A 17,390-nucleotide genomic window follows, 5' to 3' on the forward strand; every position below is an offset into this window, starting at 1 on the left:
TCTGACTGTCTCTGATAAGGAATATACGCAAAATTTAGATGTCAAGCTGAGGAACATCGCACTTGAAAACCTTTATTCGATAAATGAATTCCCAGAATTAAATGTTGGCAAAAGTACAACTGGCACATAATATAGTACCCGATAAAAGGGAATAACAAAGTCGTAAGGTTTATCATAAACTTTTTATATCTACGTGTTGTTTTTAGGAACTACTTTTGAGTGGCGCCACCGCAGGCGTTGTTGGGAACTACAAGATCTTTAATGATATCCACTACGGCGCCGTTTCCCGTAGTGGTAAGAGTTGGAACTAAATACATTAGCGACACCTGTGCGGTCGTAAGACACAATACGATTTTATCGGACTTTGATAAATAAAATACAATGTGGGATGGGATAGCATTTTTGAATGCGATCTGTGATATATATTTCAGTCAGACATTCTTTATAATTGATTGTTTTCATTCTTCAGTGCAAAATGTAGGTAAGGTACTTAATAAATCGTTGTAAATTTCATCTGGAGACTAACGCAAGGTCATCATGTTGACAAACTCCTCGAAATTGATGTGATTGTCCTGATCGAGGTCGTACTCGCGTATCATGTCCTCCAGCTCGTCCTCACCTAGTTTTTCACCCAGTGCCATGAAAACGGCCCTCAACTCCACAGCAGAGATGTATCCATTGTTCTCCTTATCAAAAACGCGAAAGGAATCGCGCAGTTCGTCCTCCTTACTTGTGTCGCGCATCTTGCGAAGAATCACGTTGTAAAACTCCTCAGCCGCGATGGATCCGTTTCCATCCGAATCCACTTCATTTATCATCGACTGCACCTCGGATTCGTTGGGCTGGCGACCCAGTGCACGGATGACCACACCCAGCTCCTTGGAGGTAATGGCTCCCTCGTTCTCCTTGTCCAAGATCCTGAAGGTATCTCTGAGCAGATCCTGTTCCTCCCTCGACAATTCATCCATTTCGTCCGGCTGATATTATTGAAGTAGTATGTATATTGTTTCAAACTATTTTGCTCGACTGATGTCTTTCTACACACTTTTGTGTTAGGTGAAATTGAGTTACTTAAACGGAGTGCTAGGATTGAAAGGTATTACCATCGGTATCAAAACCAGCTTTTGGATGTTCCGCTCATCTGGACTCCTTTAAAAACGACGGATAATAACCAATACTAGTTTCCCAATCAACCCTAAAACTTCATATCTTGGTTAAAGCAAAGACTAAAGAATCTATACTATCTTTGGTAAATATAATGTTCTTACTTACTCCCGCTTTTCCTTAAAAATTTGTTGGAAATATACCTCAGTGTTAATAGAAATATGTATAAAGACCCTCAAAGTTTTTTTGGGTAATATCCGAGCATTCTCACGCACAGTTTGGCAAGCAAATCACGTGCTTTCGTGGACCTCAGATGATATCATCTGACGGAGAAACTCTGCGGCCTTACGCGAATTATTTTATAGTTGCACCAGAAATTGATGTCATCAGTGGGGGACAAATGTGGGCTCCCATTCCGCCCGTCGAGGAAATTCCAGGAAGCCAACAGGCAACTCCAACTGGCGGTGATGACAATTTGCGTGGCATTTTAATTGAACTTTCTACGTGTTTGAGTGGTGTACTTTGATTCGAGCCCCATCCAGCGATTTTTCGTCGATTCGAGTCAATGTTAAAGGCGTTGCCACAAACCGCAAACTGTCGTGTCTAGGAGGTCGGGGAGGGGCCTCGAAACGTGCCTGAAGTATTATTACCGCCGTCTGTGATTGATGGCCTCATGCGAGTGAGTCAGTGGATTTTTATAACTCTACGCAGATCCCTTCCCTTCAATCAAGTGGAAAAAAATCTGGACATCGATCTCTCTAATATGAGCTAACTTTATTTCAAATTTACTAGGCAAAGTGTTTTGAGGAGAAACCTTGGCATTCTTAGGAGCTCTTAAAACCTTTTTAAGTCGATAACCATAAATATAGATATATTTCTTAGTGACATATATAGAAGAAAAATATATTTTCAGTTCAGAAAATCATTTTTTTGAACCAATTACCAAACACATATGTTATGATCGACATTGAATTTCGCTGATAGAATCATCACTCACCCTCTTTACACATCCCTCCCAAAAAAATACAACAATACTTTCAATATTAATGCAAACTTTATTTGAAATAAACTAACTCGCTATGGTTTGAATAAAATCATTTAAAATTGAAGGAAGACCATTGAATTCTAGTGGGCTGCTTACAATAACTACTATAAAACTTTTAGAAACTAGGCCTAATTACATAAGGTTCAACTGGAATGTTGCTTGTAGTTTGATTGCTCTTATGCTCTGTTTTACACTAACTTTTACTTTCAACCATTTTTTTCCCTACAGCAAAACCGATTTACGATTTTGTTTACTCATTAAGATTAGCTTACCGGATAAGGAAACATAAATAAAAAATTGGAATTCACTCAGAAAGCAACACTTAGTGTTGGGGCGGCCACACATAAAAAAACTAATCGATAGACTCTCGTACTAAAGGCTTAAACACTTAAATGGGCAGATTTAAGCTAAGTTCCTAACACATAAGGGCTCTATAAAATGCAACAACGGAGTTTCTTTTCGCTTACAATTATCGCTTAGGGGTGTAACTGCTTTTATTACTTAGTTTAGGTTTATTGCCTTGCCTAGACATTGTACTAAAATGTATTAAAACGTAGCTCTAAATTAATTTTAATGTACTGTTAGGTCCAAGTAGGGGATTTCCTATCGTTTGGCCATTGGGAACAATTGTTTTTGTCATTGATTGAATTGGCGAAGACGGATTTGATGTTTTAGATTTTCGACAAATTATACAAGATCAGAGTTTCAAAACTAGATCTATACATTGAATGGTTATTTATTATCCCTGGTGTTTTGAAATCTCTTGTATAGCCACCTAAAAGTATGCATTGCAATCTTTTAGAAACCTTATCCAGTGATTTCAAGTACCTCAATTTCGCTTTTACCAACTATTAAGCAATTGCTATTATGCATATTATTTTTAACGTCTCATTATATCCTCAATGCTGAATCCAGTTCTTCTGGGTGGTGCAGGTGGTGGTGCTATCGGTGGTGCTGCCACAGGTGGTCCCTTTTCGGTGGTGGCTCCACTAGTTTCTGTGCTCGGTGGCTTTCCCAAAAGTTGCCTCGGTGGATGTCGCGACATATTCAGAGCGTAAATACTGGGACTATCCACAAAGGTCCTTGGACCCAAGCCAGGATGGTGGTGCGGATCCATCAAGTCCAGGGTCGGTGCCGGCAGAATCCTCTTCCTCATCGGGATCGAACCCAGAAAGCTGGGCATAGCTTCATGCGGTGAGTGCAAAGGTTGATTGGGCGGCTTGCCCGATTCCGGTTGGGTTATTATGGTGGGTGGTGTGTGCGGCGGCGGTGGGGCACCCTTCGAAAGGTTCAGGCTCTTGTGGTGCAAGTCGCGTCGGACGTGGAGGATGGGTAAGTAGGGATCTCCGTTGGGTGGCAGTAATGCGATGGAATGTCCCTGGTGTGGGTGGGTCGGCGGTGGGGGTGGTGGAGCCCCCGGTGGTGGTGGTGCAGCTGCCGGATATCTCACAAATGAAGGTGGAACCGGTAGGCTGGTAATTCCGGAGTTCCCCGGATCTTCCAGATGCTTCTCGCCATGTGGCCGCATTGTGTAGGTTTCGCCACCCTCATGATGACAGTGGGTCACTCCCTGACGCTCCGGCTTGGTCACCAAGCCCACTGGAGGGCATGGCAGGGTGGAGGATGCAGCTTTACTCGCCTGGAAGCGAGCCACCAGTGCCACCTCCGCCTGCTCCTCGTCCTCGGGATCAAAGTCCTCTTCCTCTTCCCGGGCCAAATCGTGAACTCTGGGCAGATCCTGCAGCTCCTCCTCCTCGTCGAAGTCATCGAACTCCTCTTCACTCTCCTCCTGATCAATGGCTGCCTTGCGCTTAAGTCTCATTCTTTCGGACTCGGATTTCTCGCCAGGACCAGCCGAATCGCCTAGATTGTGAACCGGTGACTGGCGGGGCGAGTCCACCTCCAGCAGGGAGTCCTCCTCGTCGCCACTCAGATTCCTGGCCTCATCCTCCTCACCCACATCCACATAGTCCCCGGAATTGACCTCGCCCACTGCATGGGTCAGGGCATGACGTCGCAGGTCGCAATTCCGGCGGAAGACCTTGCCGCACGACGAACACTCATAGGGTTTGTGATCCGTGTGGGTGAGCAGATGGGTTTTCAGGTTGGAGCGCTGATTGAACGAACGACTGCAGACGGGGCACTTGTGTGGCGATTCCTCCATGTGCAGGATCTTGTGGACAGCCAAGGTCCTCGACTGGCAGAAGCCCTTGCCGCATTCCGTGCATTTGAAGGGTTTCTCCTTGGAGTGGATATACCTGGAAAAATGTGAGGGGAAGAGGTGAAACAATTAGATATTATTGTTACTGCGTGGGCGTTTTCTGGTAGCTGCAAGTGGTAGCTAACCAGGTTGACAGTTATCTCTGCTCAAATGCAACCTTAACTCGAACCCCGCAAAATCGATAAAGCTCGCTGATAAACAGCCTTTGAATACCCTAACTGGGGATCTGATAGGTCAAAGAAGGGCTTAACAAATTAAGGAATTACGTCAAGAGGATAAGTAATCTGCATATATTATATCTAAAATATTGGCAAGCTGACTCCCCTGCTTTAAGCTACGGATAAAATTGCATCTCTGTCGACAAAAACAGTATGCAAAAGCTGTGTCTTGAAAATTTAACCAAAATATCTTTCAAGCCTCCATAAATTTCTTTAAATATTTTCTTATCGATAACCTTTATAAAACATTTATTAGGTACCCAAAACATCCTTATAACTGATAGGGTATTTAACTTTCGTGTCTGCGATCGCCTTGCATTAATTATACCCGTTACTCGTAGAGTAAAAGGGTATACTAGATTCGTCGGAAAGTATGTAACAGGCAGAAGGAAGCGTTTCCGACCCCATAAAGTATATATATTCGTGATCAGGATCACTAGCCGAGTCGATCTAGCCATGTCCGTCTGTCCGTCTGTCCGTCTGACCGTCTGTCCGTCTGTCCGTCTGTCCGTCTGTCTGTCCGTCCGGATGAACGCTGAGATCTCGGAAACTATGAGAGCTAGGCTATTGAGATTTGGCGTACAGATTCCTGAGCTTCTTACGCAGCGCAAGTTTGTTTCAGTAGACTGCCACGCCCACTCTAACGCCCACAAACCGCCCAAAACTGTAACTCCTACAGTTTTGATGCTAGATAGAAAATTTTAACTGAAAAGTATTGTTCTCATCAATACCTACCGATTGACCTAAAAAAAAGTTTGCCACGCCCACTTGAACGCCCACAAACCGCGAAAACCTGTGACGCCCACAATTTGCATGCTAGATAAAAAATTTTAACTGAAATGTATTGGTGTCGTCAATACCTATCGATTGATCCAAAAATAATTTTGCCACGCCCACTCTAACGCCCATAACGCTTAAATCTGTCTACCGCCGGTAGGTGGCGCATTTTAATTTCGCTTTGCTGCTTGCATATCTCCATTTCCCTTTGAGTAACGGGTATCTGATAGTCGAGGTACTCGACTATAGCGTTCTTCCTTGTTTTTTATGTTTATGGCGGCCATCTTGGCAATGGCGTCCACTTGTTGTTGGCTAGCAGCAGCCTCAGTTAAAAGTTAAAGTCCCCATCACCGACGGAGCCTCAGATTCAGCATCGCATCGGAGGCAGCAGCTGCTGGTGAAAAAAATATAAAACCCAAAACAGGTTCTGTCTCTGGCTCTGGGGCCCCGAGATTCTTCTCCCATGCTCTGCGCGTTTCTGGTCAAAAAAAGGAAAAAATACAAAAAAATAAAGAAGAATTAGCCCCGCGGCAAAGCAAACAAACGACAAATGGACCGATACCGAACGATCAAAAGACAGAACGCTCGGACAGGCCGACACATTGAAGTCGGGATGCTGGATGCTGGATGCTGGATGGTATGGTGGATGGTGGAGACCTGCTGCCTGGCATCGGCATCGGGATATATAGGCCCGATACACAGCCCCAACCCCTCGGCCATCCCTCGGTTTTAATGCTGGTGGAGGAGCCCCAAAGGAAAACCAACAGAGTTAATTAACTTTGTGTTGTACTCTTCGACCAAGATGGAGTTTTACTGGCAGTCGGAGGAGCTCTGATTTTGGTTTCTTTTTATAGGTTTTTTAGGGGGAAAATTCTTTTGCGTTGGGTAGGAAAATTCGTCGCTGGGACTGGACGTTTCCTGGAAAATTCCGTTTGTTTTATGTGTTAGCGATAACCCGATAATTTGTAATCAATAATAGGATTTAGCCTTTGTTAGTCTTTTCTTAATGTTTTACATGAAGAGTAAAAATATCAAAAGTAATTTTTAAATACATTTTCCTAAAATTTTTTAAAGTATTAAGCTGTGAAAATGAAACTTTTAAAAAATATAAAAAAAATATATATACTGGTACTACTACTACTACTTCTTTTTTTACTTTAATAACCTGTCCCTTTTAGCTATAAGTTTGCAAATTTAAAAGTTTATTCTTAAGCTTCACAAAAAACATTTAAATAATGATATTCTAGTAGGGAAATGAGCTGAAGGGTATTTCTGAATTCCCCATACCAATCCCAGTCTAAATATCCAACATATCTGCCGGCCTGAATAGCAATTACCAGAGCAGATACTCCCCCTTTTTTTTACCCCAACCGCTGTCCAAATCCCAACTCACCTGTGATCCCTGAGGTGATCCTGTCGCCGGAACGCCTTGCCGCAGATATCACAGGAATAGGGCCGCTCGTCCGTGTGTGTCCTTTCGTGGATGAGCAGATTGTACGACTTGGTGAACTGTCGATTGCAGAACTTGCAGATGAACTGCTTTTTGGGCCGGGAGGCGCGACCAGGAGCTCTCAGCAGACGTCTATCGAGTCCTGCATGCATTCCAGGACCCAGACCAGGTGGGAAGAGAGCTGCGGCGGCGGCGGCTCCTGGGGGAAAGGGAAAGCTCCCGGCTCCCGTGGGCGAAGGACCGGGTCCGGTGAGATATGGCGGAGGTGGGACGCCGGCTGGTCCGTATAGCACTCCTGGGGGTGGCACCCCTGGTCCTCCTGGTCCTCCAGGACCCCTGCCCAACATGGCCGCTGCCGCCGCGGCTTCTCTGAGGGCCAGCTCCTTTCGCTTATCCGCCATCATGGCAATGATCTCGTAGTTGGAATTACTGCCTGGACGAACCTTTCCGGTGGGCAGGACCGGCACAAAGGCGGAGATCTCGCGGTGGTGCGACGGTGGTGCCGGCGGCGGAGGTCCATGGAGTCCCGCCAGGTGCTGCTGATAGGCCAGCTGTGTTTCATATGCCGAGATCCGGCTGGCCGATGAGTTGCGTGAATCGCCGTTGCCATTCTGGGAGCCACCATCCGATCCTCCGGATCCGTTACGGTCCACCGCACCACCCACCGCCGCCGCTGCCGCCGCCATCGAGGTCATGAACTGATCCATCCGGGAAGGTCGCAGCATGGGTATCGCTCCACCGCCTCCTCCTCCGCCGGAGATCTCGCTGGATGAGCTTTCCGTGGGCATTATATTGGAGGGGCTCTTCACATTCCGTTGGAACTGCCGGAGATAGGGATAGAACGGAAAAAAAACCAAAAATAAAATAAGGGTGGTGGTAAATAACAATTAGTAGACGATTGTGCTGGGTTAATTGGGCTCTCGTTTTGGGGGCTTATCTTAATTGCGAGTCAAGTGCCATAAACAGTTATTTCCACGTAGTATTTTTATTGCTCTTAGGGTAGTAAGAGGTATGATAGTCACGTGGGCTAACTGGGCCTTAGAAAGATATTTTTGGAGGCTAAAATACTAAGGTTTCATGCCATGGATGGCAGCTTTTGCCCGTGGTCTATAGTAACTCAGGATATGGTTGAGAAATCAATTGAGTTGAAACTTAAGTTAATTTTATTATGATTCAGAAACCTTAAATTTTTGTTTATCATACAAATTCATACAAGTATAGTAGTCTGTTGTAACTCACTTTTAAAGCACCCCAAATTGTTTAAATTTGTTTTTAGCACTTCTTATCAGGGAATAAAACAGCTTAAATAATAAACTTGCCAAAAGCCCGAGAGTACGAATAATCACATCACTTGAAAGCTGTATATCCAGAATTTATCCACGTGAACGTGCTTTATTGAATCACAGAATAAAAACAAAATAATTTTTCCAGAAAACTACCTATATGCTTCTAAGAACCTTTTGGTATCAGCAAATATTTTCACAGGGTAACTAAAGAGTTTATCACATTATGGCCCCAGACTATCGTTGTTTTTGTGTTTTTTCCATATGAATTTTATTATTAGTATTGTTGTTGTTGGCTTATTATTATCAGCGGACTGCCGTCGACGACGAGTGAAACTAAACTGAAAACGAGTCGCAGTTTGGCACCGCGATCGGGTGCTTCCACTGCGCAGGTTAGATAAGATTGTGCGTCTAAAAAACCTGCCTCCGAACCTTTTCAGTCTCTGAGTAAGCAGCACAGTAGTAGCGATATAAACACATACTCTCTCACCCAGGCAGATATATATGTGTATATATGGTATATCGCCAGATACCCCGGCACTCGCAGATACAGATACAAAGATACAGATACAAATACAGATGCAGATACAGGGGCAGGCAGCCAAGTTGCCGTCGGTTTTGGTAAATGACTCGAACCGAACTCGACCGACTGCTTACTGGATTTACGCAACAGGAGCCTCGACTTCTGAGTGCCTCGAAAAAAGGGGCAGGGGTTCGGGTTCCGAAACGTGATCATCACGATAATAACAAAATAATGCAGATAATAATGATCACAATGATGGCGGGGCCATAAAATTTGTGGCCCCATCCTGCAAACGCTTCTTGCTGCCATCTTAAAGCTTTGCACAGGAAGAAAATGGTGTGGTCGCTTTAATTGTCCCAGTTTGTATGGAAAGAGTTGTTAGGATACATAATAAATATATTACATGTTTTCCTATTTAATAAATGGGATAAGCTATTAGCCTGTAAAATATAGTATTTACCAGGGAATTTACAAAATAAATGTGATTTAACTATCTTTTTTGGTCTCAGCAATGTGACCTTATTTTTTTGGTCGGTGTACTCTCCTCATTTAAATTTATAACCAGTTGCGCACAGACGAAAAAGCATAAAAAATAACCCTGCTGTCGGTGCAATGACAGTTTTGCTTATCATTTGCTAGAATCGTTCTCGCTGTCTCTCTTGATTTTACTGCAAAATGCTGCAACGTCATCAAGATCAACATTAACATTCAGCCAACATCAAGCAAAGTGATCGTCATAGCTGGGTAAAAAATAAAGCTTGGCCAAGAGTTTGTGGCAGTTGAAGAGGCGCCCATTGTTGGAGATACCGTTCTTTTTTTTTGGATGACTAGCTCAGGGGGTCTTATCTATGGAAATAATTTTGGCATTGTCTGGCTGGAGAGTGCGCTGTCAGATTAGCTCTATAAAGTAGCTGAAATCATGACTTGATCATGGGTATATCATTGTGATGGTCTTTGGGGGAATGACTCTGCGGAGCATACGCAGTTCAAGTGGAAGAAACATAAGTAATTCAAATGTATGTTAGGTGTGGGTAGGTCTTATCTTTTTTGATTACTGTAAAAGTTATAATAATTATCTCGAAAGGTGTAACGAATCATTTAAATGGTACATGATTAAAAATACCCAATCTCAATTTTCTATTTCTTTCTTGATATCAGAAGCACATGCCAAAGTAATCCCCACTTTTATTAGATAGTAATTGGATAATACGTCTACTCCCAATCCATTTTATGGTAGCAAACACACAGTATTTCTAATCTAACCCATGCGAGTTCTCCTGCCCTCGCCGATAATCTGTCGCATTCTATCTATATTGGATTCAATAAAGCACTTATCTGATCTTTTTATGACACACTCGGCTCTAGTAAATCCCCCAACATAGGCGGACCCTTTGCTTTAGATGAGCGATGGCCCCGTAATATCTCATTCGATTACGATCCCGATAATCCCCCACCAGTTTCGGCTCACGTATTTCTGGTAGCCTCGACTGAAATAAAGTGTAACCCGTTTTGGGTTTTCATATATTTTTTCCCCGATCTCGGTACTTTTTCTAGGGTTTGTTTCCACACTTTTGCATTTACGACCGCTCGGACTGCGCGACGTACCCACGTTTCTCCCCACACCACACCCTGTGCACATACAATGTACATTTCAGCGTTCATTATCTTTTTTGAAACATCGGCACTTTTGAAAACGTAAAGCCAAATAAGAAAAACAAATAAAATTCATGTAAATAATGGACATCATCAGCAAAAGCGACGGCACGTAGACTGCCGTAGAAATATTGAGAGAGAGTTGTGCGCACAGATACATTTACCGATGCGGAGATACAAAGATACTCGTACCCAAAGATCCACAGACACAAATACACCGAGACGTTTGCGCAAACGGTTGCCCAGCAAATGAAGCCAAAGGCTTAAAGTTCCGAATATGCGTCTGTGGGTGCACTGTAAAAAGTTAACACGTTTTGCCAATAAAAAGTAACTTAGAATTTCCGAAGGTATGAACAAATAAAATGTAAAATTTTCCATCGATTGTTCCTCGGTTTTTAAATTTTAAGAGTAAAGAATTCTCAATTTAACTTGGGGATCTATACTTAAAGTATATCGATATTAACGATATAATAACTCGACAGATCTATTTAGAAAGCTCCTTATAATAAGAGCTGAGTTATACTTTTAAATAAATCAAAAAATGTTATATCCATTACAATTATACCATTTCTTTCTCTGTACCGCACATATAATAAAAAGAGCCAGAAGACCAACTACTGCTGGGAGGAAAATAAAAGATATCGAGGAGCAATTTGGCTGCCACTTTTTTCCCTCCTCTTCTTCTTGGGCCGTCTTGCCTCTTCTGCTGGATTTTCTGGGTCCGGGATCGGTTCGTTTGCTGGGTTTTTGTGTGTAAACATCTGAGGCCAGCAGAAACCCAGGGCCCAGCAGAGTGAAAAGGTTTCAGTTGATAAAAAAAAACAAAAATATATAAACACACAGACACACACTGGGCAAACGGATTTAGTGTTTGTATAGAAAACGCAGAGAGTTGAGGAGGCGAGTTTGTCCCTCCGATGATGGCCTACGATGGTTGGAAATGTCCATGCGTCTTACTGCCCAGTACTTAGTGTTAAAAGGGGTATATCAGGTTACTCGCAGCGAGAAAAACCATCCATCAAAATCTAAACGACATGTAATAACTGGGTAGAACTGAGATGTAAGGAAGTAGATAGATGGAACGGCACTATAGGTCTAATCAGTAGTCCATGAAATTATGAAATAATATGTCTATTAATCAGATCAAACCATCTGATACAAAGACAACAAGAGTACTAGCGAGTTAACCCTAAGTTAAACCATTAATAACCCACTGCTTAACATATTTATCTCATAAATTACAGGTTAAATGTATGTCCACTGAATATTACGAAATAAGAGTACATGGAAAGTTTGCTATTTTTAATGATATAAGTAATATTTTTAAAAATATAGGAGGAACTATAATTAAAAGCAAATATATAGGGAATAAACCTGGGTATCCTAGGGTATTCCTGTAGCTTATCAGTAAGCCTGCACTTCTGACCATATCTTCGGGGCCGAGTGCTTACCGGGGTCCCCATATGCACTTCAGTTTGCTTACAAAACACCAGCCAACAACAACAAACAAGCCAGAAGATGATGACGATGGAAAGTGGAGTGGTGGGAGGAGTTCCTCGGATGAGGAGAATGGGTATTACGGGTGAAGGAATGGAAAAAGGGTCGCCGAGATCTGCTTTGCAGTTCGGAATGCTCTTGGCCAGGCTGTTTTTAATCCCTTCGGGATACTTTTTACCTTTCCTCCGTGTGTAGATTTGTGTGTGTGAAGGTAGCTAATAATCAAGGCAACGAAGAAGAGAGGGAAAAACGCTGCAGACTTATAATTATAGTCGAAGAGGAGACCCAAGAAAATAAAAAAGAGACCTGCACTTCACATGCGTTAATCTGAAAACCCTTTCGGGCCCATGCAGCATCTGAGATTATAGTCAAAGCTATTAAAAATCTAGCATAATCATCGCCCATGGTGGAAAACAAGTTGGGTTGCTGTTTTTCTGCTTTTCGCTCCCGAGGTAGGCAGGCGATCTTCCTTCTTCGCTGCCTTGTCTATAATTTTCTTGATTAATATCCATGAGATTTACACATTTGGAGTGGTGGCCAGTACCCAGTTCACCACTCCTCTACCTCCGTTTCAGTGTGTGCCGGCCATTAATTTAAAAGCTTTGCTAATTTCGCGGGGAAAATCGGAGAACGAACAACTGCTAATGAAGTTTTATGGGTTCGGGAATGCAGCTGCAGCAGGATTGATATCGTCGTTAGCATAAATTGAAAATGCTTTAAAGTTATGACCAAAGATTTGTTATTATTAAAGGATGGAAGGTTTGAGAGTGTATCTTCGAGGGCTTATGTTTTAAAGATAGAAGGTGGCTATAAATAACCAGAAAGTATCTTAAAAATAATATGAAAATCTGGCAAAAAATATTACAGATATATTTTAAATTCGAATTGAAATATTATCTCTGGGGCTCGGAACATTTTTTAATTTATTCTTCCTTGAAATTGTTTTATTCTCGTCTTAACTTTGACTCTTTCTAAAACTAATCCCCTTTGCAGTAATCCACTTTGTATGCTAAGCCGATCTCCTCATAAATTTCTTTGGCATATTGTGCAGTTCCTTTCTTTTGAACTAAATCCATTCAAGAATTTCACCCCTGAATAGCGATCTTAAGACCTTTTGTTAGTGAGATTGCTACTTTTTTCAGACAATCTTTTGTATGACTATTTCAATGGGACTGTTCTTATTTATTAGAAGAGTTTATGCTAATAAGTCTAGGAGCCTTAAGACTGTGATTTATTAATCTCCGTGCAATTGGATTATGATGAGTAATCTCTATAAATCATATTCCTGATTAAAAATTAATTTTATATTAATTTTATTTATGCAAAATGTATTTCTCATCCCAATCGATTTTCTCACATCTTTAAGACCAACCCAAAGCATAAAATGTTAACTTTTGATCACCTTTCCGCTGTCTGATTTCGTTAATAGAATCAAATATTCATATTCCCCTAGACAACGTCTAATTTCCTCATCAAAATTGATGAGTCCCCGTTCCAGAACAACAATAAACGAACTGGTCTATCAGGTGAATTATAGACACGTGCCAAAACCAGGCGTGTCTTGTCTATATACCCATTCCCATTTTAAAACCGAACATGGCGAAACCCTAACGAGCCATTGTTCCGCCGCTTTATGGCCAACTAAAATTCATCAGCTATTTTGTCACGATTTTAATTAATTTCGATTTTCCTGCCAGAGGGCAATTAAACATTTTCCTCTGCTGCTGGTGCAACCGAAAAATAGTATTATAGTTGCTATCCGAAGATGGAGAGGAAAACCCACCCAAAGAGCTAAAATGCAATAAACTTTTATGGTACTCCCATTCTTATGCTAAAAATCTTTTTGGATACAAAACCAAATAGCCCATAAAGCAAGACAATGAACCTCCAAAATAGATCTCCACTGGGGCGAAACAAAAGCCAATAACTTTATAGAACCGCAACCAAACCAAAAAAAAACCCAGACTGTGAGAGCGCGGGAGGCGTTTTATAAAAAAGGTAAAAAACATTAAGAAAAAAGTAAAGCATTTAAAAGAAATCAAGAGATGTAGATGACGATGATGATGATGGTCTGAGGTTGAGGCTGAATCTGAATCCAAATCAGTATCCGAACCCAACAGAAGCTTGCGGCAATTGCGTTTCCTCTTTGGCCACACGTTCTGGACAATTAAAGCCCGACCGAGTCAAGCTCCGAATCGGAATCGAGCCAAGTTAAGACCGCGACCACGACCGAAAACCGAAAACTGAAAAACTGAAAACCAAAAAACCGGATTTAAAACCCAGAAAGAGCGAAAAAGACGGCGAGAGCGACCAGTGGCCACTGGCACGGCTACAAGTGAACTGGTTTACAAAGAAAAGAAACAGAGGTGGAAAAAAACAAGGGGAAATCCTGATTCTGATAGCGGGTTTTCTATACCCTTTTGCAAAACATGTACCAAGTCTTAGACTTCAAAAAATTATAATTGAAAAGTTCTTGATAGGAACTTTCTAAACAAAGGTCTTTAAGACAAAAAAGTTTTGACAAGCTTTTAAATTGACTAAAATATCTCCGTTGTGATGTAGAACAATATATATCCAAGACATAAACTAGTCCTTGACAGTAATCAATTCTAGTTTTGAAAGTACATAATATTTTATAGTTAAGAAAAGTAATAGACAATGATATAACATAATATAATCATAGAGCATTTGTATAATTTCTTCTAAATATATATGGCTAGCTTGATTTCTCTGATTAAGAATCTTAAAGTACTACAAACAAACCGATATCATGATATTATACTTGCTCTGATTAAGAATCTTTAAATATTAAGAGAGATTTTTTTAAAAAGTAGAAAGAAATCATAATACCCCCATCGAGGGTACTTACAAGAGACCCCCAGAATTCCAAGCGAAGGTTTTTCGAGTCCGACTCGAAGAGCCCAACTGGAGCTGAGCGCCACAGCAACAACAATGGGGCATGGTGGGAGGGGGTGGTGAAGAGGTGAGGGGGGTGGAAGGGGCTGGTGGTTCAGACTCCACTGCGGACTGTGCGGCACCACACTGAGTTCAGTGGCAATGACAGTGGCACATGCAGTTGTAGTGGAAGCCGCTTGTCGGTCGACAGTCCGCCAACCGCCAGCGTTGTCGCCCTCTCTTTCTCTTTTTATCGCCCCGTCTCTTTCACTTTGTGGAGCAGGTTTTGAGATATATCTCGGGTCTTTCTCTCTCTCTCTCTATCTGCGTACTCGTTATTTTTTTGTACTCGCTGCCTTTTTGGCCAACGCAAAAATACCAAAATAAAAAAATAAATAATTAGCTAGCCCTACGCCAAAAAAAAATAAAAGTAAAAATAAGTGCTGTGGAATTTTTCTGTTCATCTTAGTGGGCAGGGCCTGTTCTTGGCGGAATCTTACCTGTGGGTTAAACAGAAGAAAGCCCCAGGCGCTTTGGGCTTTATCTTTGCGGCCTCAAGTATCCAAGTAGTTTTTCAACAAGTTTCTGCTTTTTGTTAGTTTGTAAGCATTGAAATGCCTGGCATTGTTTTTTTTTTTTAAAGTCGAAATTTTGATTTTTGAAGTGGCACTTGAACTGCGTTGTTTTTTTTTGCAGGTTGTTTATGGAAAATTTTTTGTAAATTGTATATTTCGTTGATTAATTTCTGTGAATTAAAAGATACAAATTGGATAAGGTTGTGTTGGATTTTGAAAGGGTCTTTTAAGGTTTTTTTATTTTATAATATATTATTATATTATCCGATTGCTCTCGCAGCTAAAATGTATTTCAAAACACGCACACAGTGGGACAATTTTGAGATTTAAATCACGGCACGATCGCCCTGGGGGTGGGACAGAGGGGGCGGCAGGGGGGCGGTTACGGGAGCAGCGGCAGCATCAACGGCAGTCAGCTACCACAAACCACGTAGTTTTATTTTTCTTTTTTTCCAACTAAAAATCCACGTACAACTCGCGCACAAACACACAGTGTATATCGCGTATCTTACAGATACAAAAACCGAACGACACGAAAAAAACCCGAACCGAAACCCACAACCTCAGCGAACTGAAAACCGAACGAGAACCGAGAGATACACGGCAGCTGAAATGTGTTTTTCTACATTTTGTTTGAAATAGGAGCTGAAGCCAGTGCAGCTACCAATTCGCTCCTCAAGTAGTCCCAAACTCTTCCCACACACAGAGTCAGTTGCAGTTGAAAAGCGCTTTTCTCGAGGCAACTGGCGATGCAACAAGTTCACTCACACACACTGGCATACTTAGAGCCCGCTCAATAAGATACATCGGCGAAAGATACTGATAGATATTCAGAGCGAGAGGCACTCACAATGCAGTTCACTTTTCCTATGGGTATTACCAACGATCCGCGCGCAGGTGCGTTAGCCACGATCAACACTCGAAGACTGAGCCACGAACCCAAGAACAGGGCCCGAATGGAGAAAGAGAGATATGAGACGGAGAGAATCGACTGAGGCGGGCTGAGATAGGGAGAAAGAGAGGGCGACATCCGACGAGTAGCGAGCGGGAGCCGGAAAACCAGCTTAGTGCACTCGGAGAAAGTTTCTACATATTACGAAGTTCCAAATACTAGACATAGGTCAGGGGAGCTAATAGTTAGTGATGTTTTAGGATCTCAAATATGTCTTAAAACCAAATAAATTTCTGGGTGTTTCAAATATCTGAGTGCCTTACAAATATAAAGAAAATCCAAATACACTCTTTTAGTATTTCAAATATCTAAATATTTAGCTTAATCTATCTATCTATCTATCTAAATATTTAGCTTAATGAATAGTATCTAATAATATTGAATTGTTATCTTTCCTCCAAAAATGGGTTGAGATATACTATATCATTAAAGTAGGCATGGTACAATTCTCATTGACTACCCTGATCCCCTAGTTGCTTTAAGGTACTTGAGTTGTTCAATAAGAAAGTACCGAATTTCTTTCAGTGCAGGAGAGGAATTGAACCGAACTCAACCCAACCGACCGCCAGTCGCACGCTGCTAAATGGACAGGCGGACTTATAGACGGACTTATACAGAGACTGGCACTGGCGGAGCGTGGAACGTGCATTCGTACGACGAGTTATTGTCAGTTAGAGCGCTACCTGTTTACCGTCCGACTACCGACTACCACCGACTGCTTTTTTGGGCCCGGTCGAGAGGGTAGGGTAAAAATTGCCCGGGTGTTGCCAGATTGCCATTGCTTCTGCCAATGGATCGTTATGGTGGTTTCCCCTGGAGAAGGTGGAGGGTGTAACTCTGGTAGTCCCCTGTTTATGGTTATTCCTTTTTAGTGGGGGTGTATTTCTTCTTTGGTCTTTGTTGTGGTTTTATTTAGGGGAATGACTAATCGAAAAGCAGTTTTAGGGAGGCAAGATGATAAGGTTTCTTCGGAGAAAGGGTTGCTAAGCGGCGATTATATGGAAAGTTGGTGTGAAATAAAGTGCATTACTCATATTGCTTTATCTATTATGATATGGCGAATGGCCTATTCTACTTTGTGTTTGATAAGTAAGTGTTGAATTATTTCATCTAATTAATACCTGATTTGGAATGCTAAATTAATTATTGGTACTCCTGTTTTAAACTTTTGTTTATATTTTCAATGAGCACCTTAAC

At 42.0% G+C, this 17,390-nt stretch overlaps 2 protein-coding genes across 5 annotated transcripts; both read right to left on the bottom strand.

The window, feature by feature from the left end:
- Positions 1 to 389: 389 nt before the first annotated feature.
- Positions 390 to 1,074, bottom strand: LOC108011626 (calmodulin-1). The gene has a single exon (XM_017076818.4). The coding sequence runs from the start codon at positions 966 to 968 to the stop codon at positions 522 to 524; it is 447 nt and encodes a 148-aa protein (XP_016932307.1). The 5' UTR covers positions 969 to 1,074; the 3' UTR covers positions 390 to 521.
- Positions 1,075 to 2,139: 1,065 nt separating this feature from the next.
- bowl (brother of odd with entrails limited) lies at positions 2,140 to 16,222 on the bottom strand. 4 transcript variants are annotated; one of them, XM_017090004.4, is made up of 4 exons: positions 16,092 to 16,222; positions 15,167 to 15,411; positions 6,759 to 7,636; positions 2,140 to 4,407 (listed from the first exon to the last, which is right to left on the bottom strand). In XM_017090004.4, the coding sequence occupies exons 3-4, from the start codon at positions 7,601 to 7,603 to the stop codon at positions 3,030 to 3,032; spliced, it is 2,223 nt and encodes a 740-aa protein (XP_016945493.2). In that variant the 5' UTR covers positions 7,604 to 7,636; positions 15,167 to 15,411; positions 16,092 to 16,222; the 3' UTR covers positions 2,140 to 3,029. The 4 variants fall into 4 exon arrangements, with proteins under 4 accessions (XP_016945493.2, XP_065719008.2, XP_016945498.2 ...); XM_065862936.2 differs by lacking the exons at positions 15,167 to 15,411; positions 16,092 to 16,222 and adding exons at positions 8,135 to 8,205; positions 8,273 to 8,434; XM_017090009.4 differs by lacking the exons at positions 15,167 to 15,411; positions 16,092 to 16,222 and adding exons at positions 8,055 to 8,205; positions 8,273 to 8,434.
- Positions 16,223 to 17,390: the final 1,168 nt, after the last annotated feature.

The sequence above is a fragment of the Drosophila suzukii genome, chromosome 2L (assembly GCF_043229965.1).
Source record: "Drosophila suzukii chromosome 2L, CBGP_Dsuzu_IsoJpt1.0, whole genome shotgun sequence".
Taxonomy (NCBI): Eukaryota; Metazoa; Arthropoda; class Insecta; order Diptera; family Drosophilidae; genus Drosophila; species Drosophila suzukii.

Coding starts and splice junctions, on each gene's coding strand:
- LOC108011626 (XM_017076818.4), bottom strand. CDS start 968: ATGGATGAATTGTCGAGGGAGGAACAGGATCTGCTCAGAGATACCTTC.
- bowl (XM_017090004.4), bottom strand. CDS start 7,603: ATGCCCACGGAAAGCTCATCCAGCGAGATCTCCGGCGGAGGAGGAGGC. Junction 4,408..6,758: donor GATCACCTCAGGGATCACAG/GTGAGTTGGGAT, acceptor ACATTTTTCCAG/GTATATCCACTCCAAGGAGA.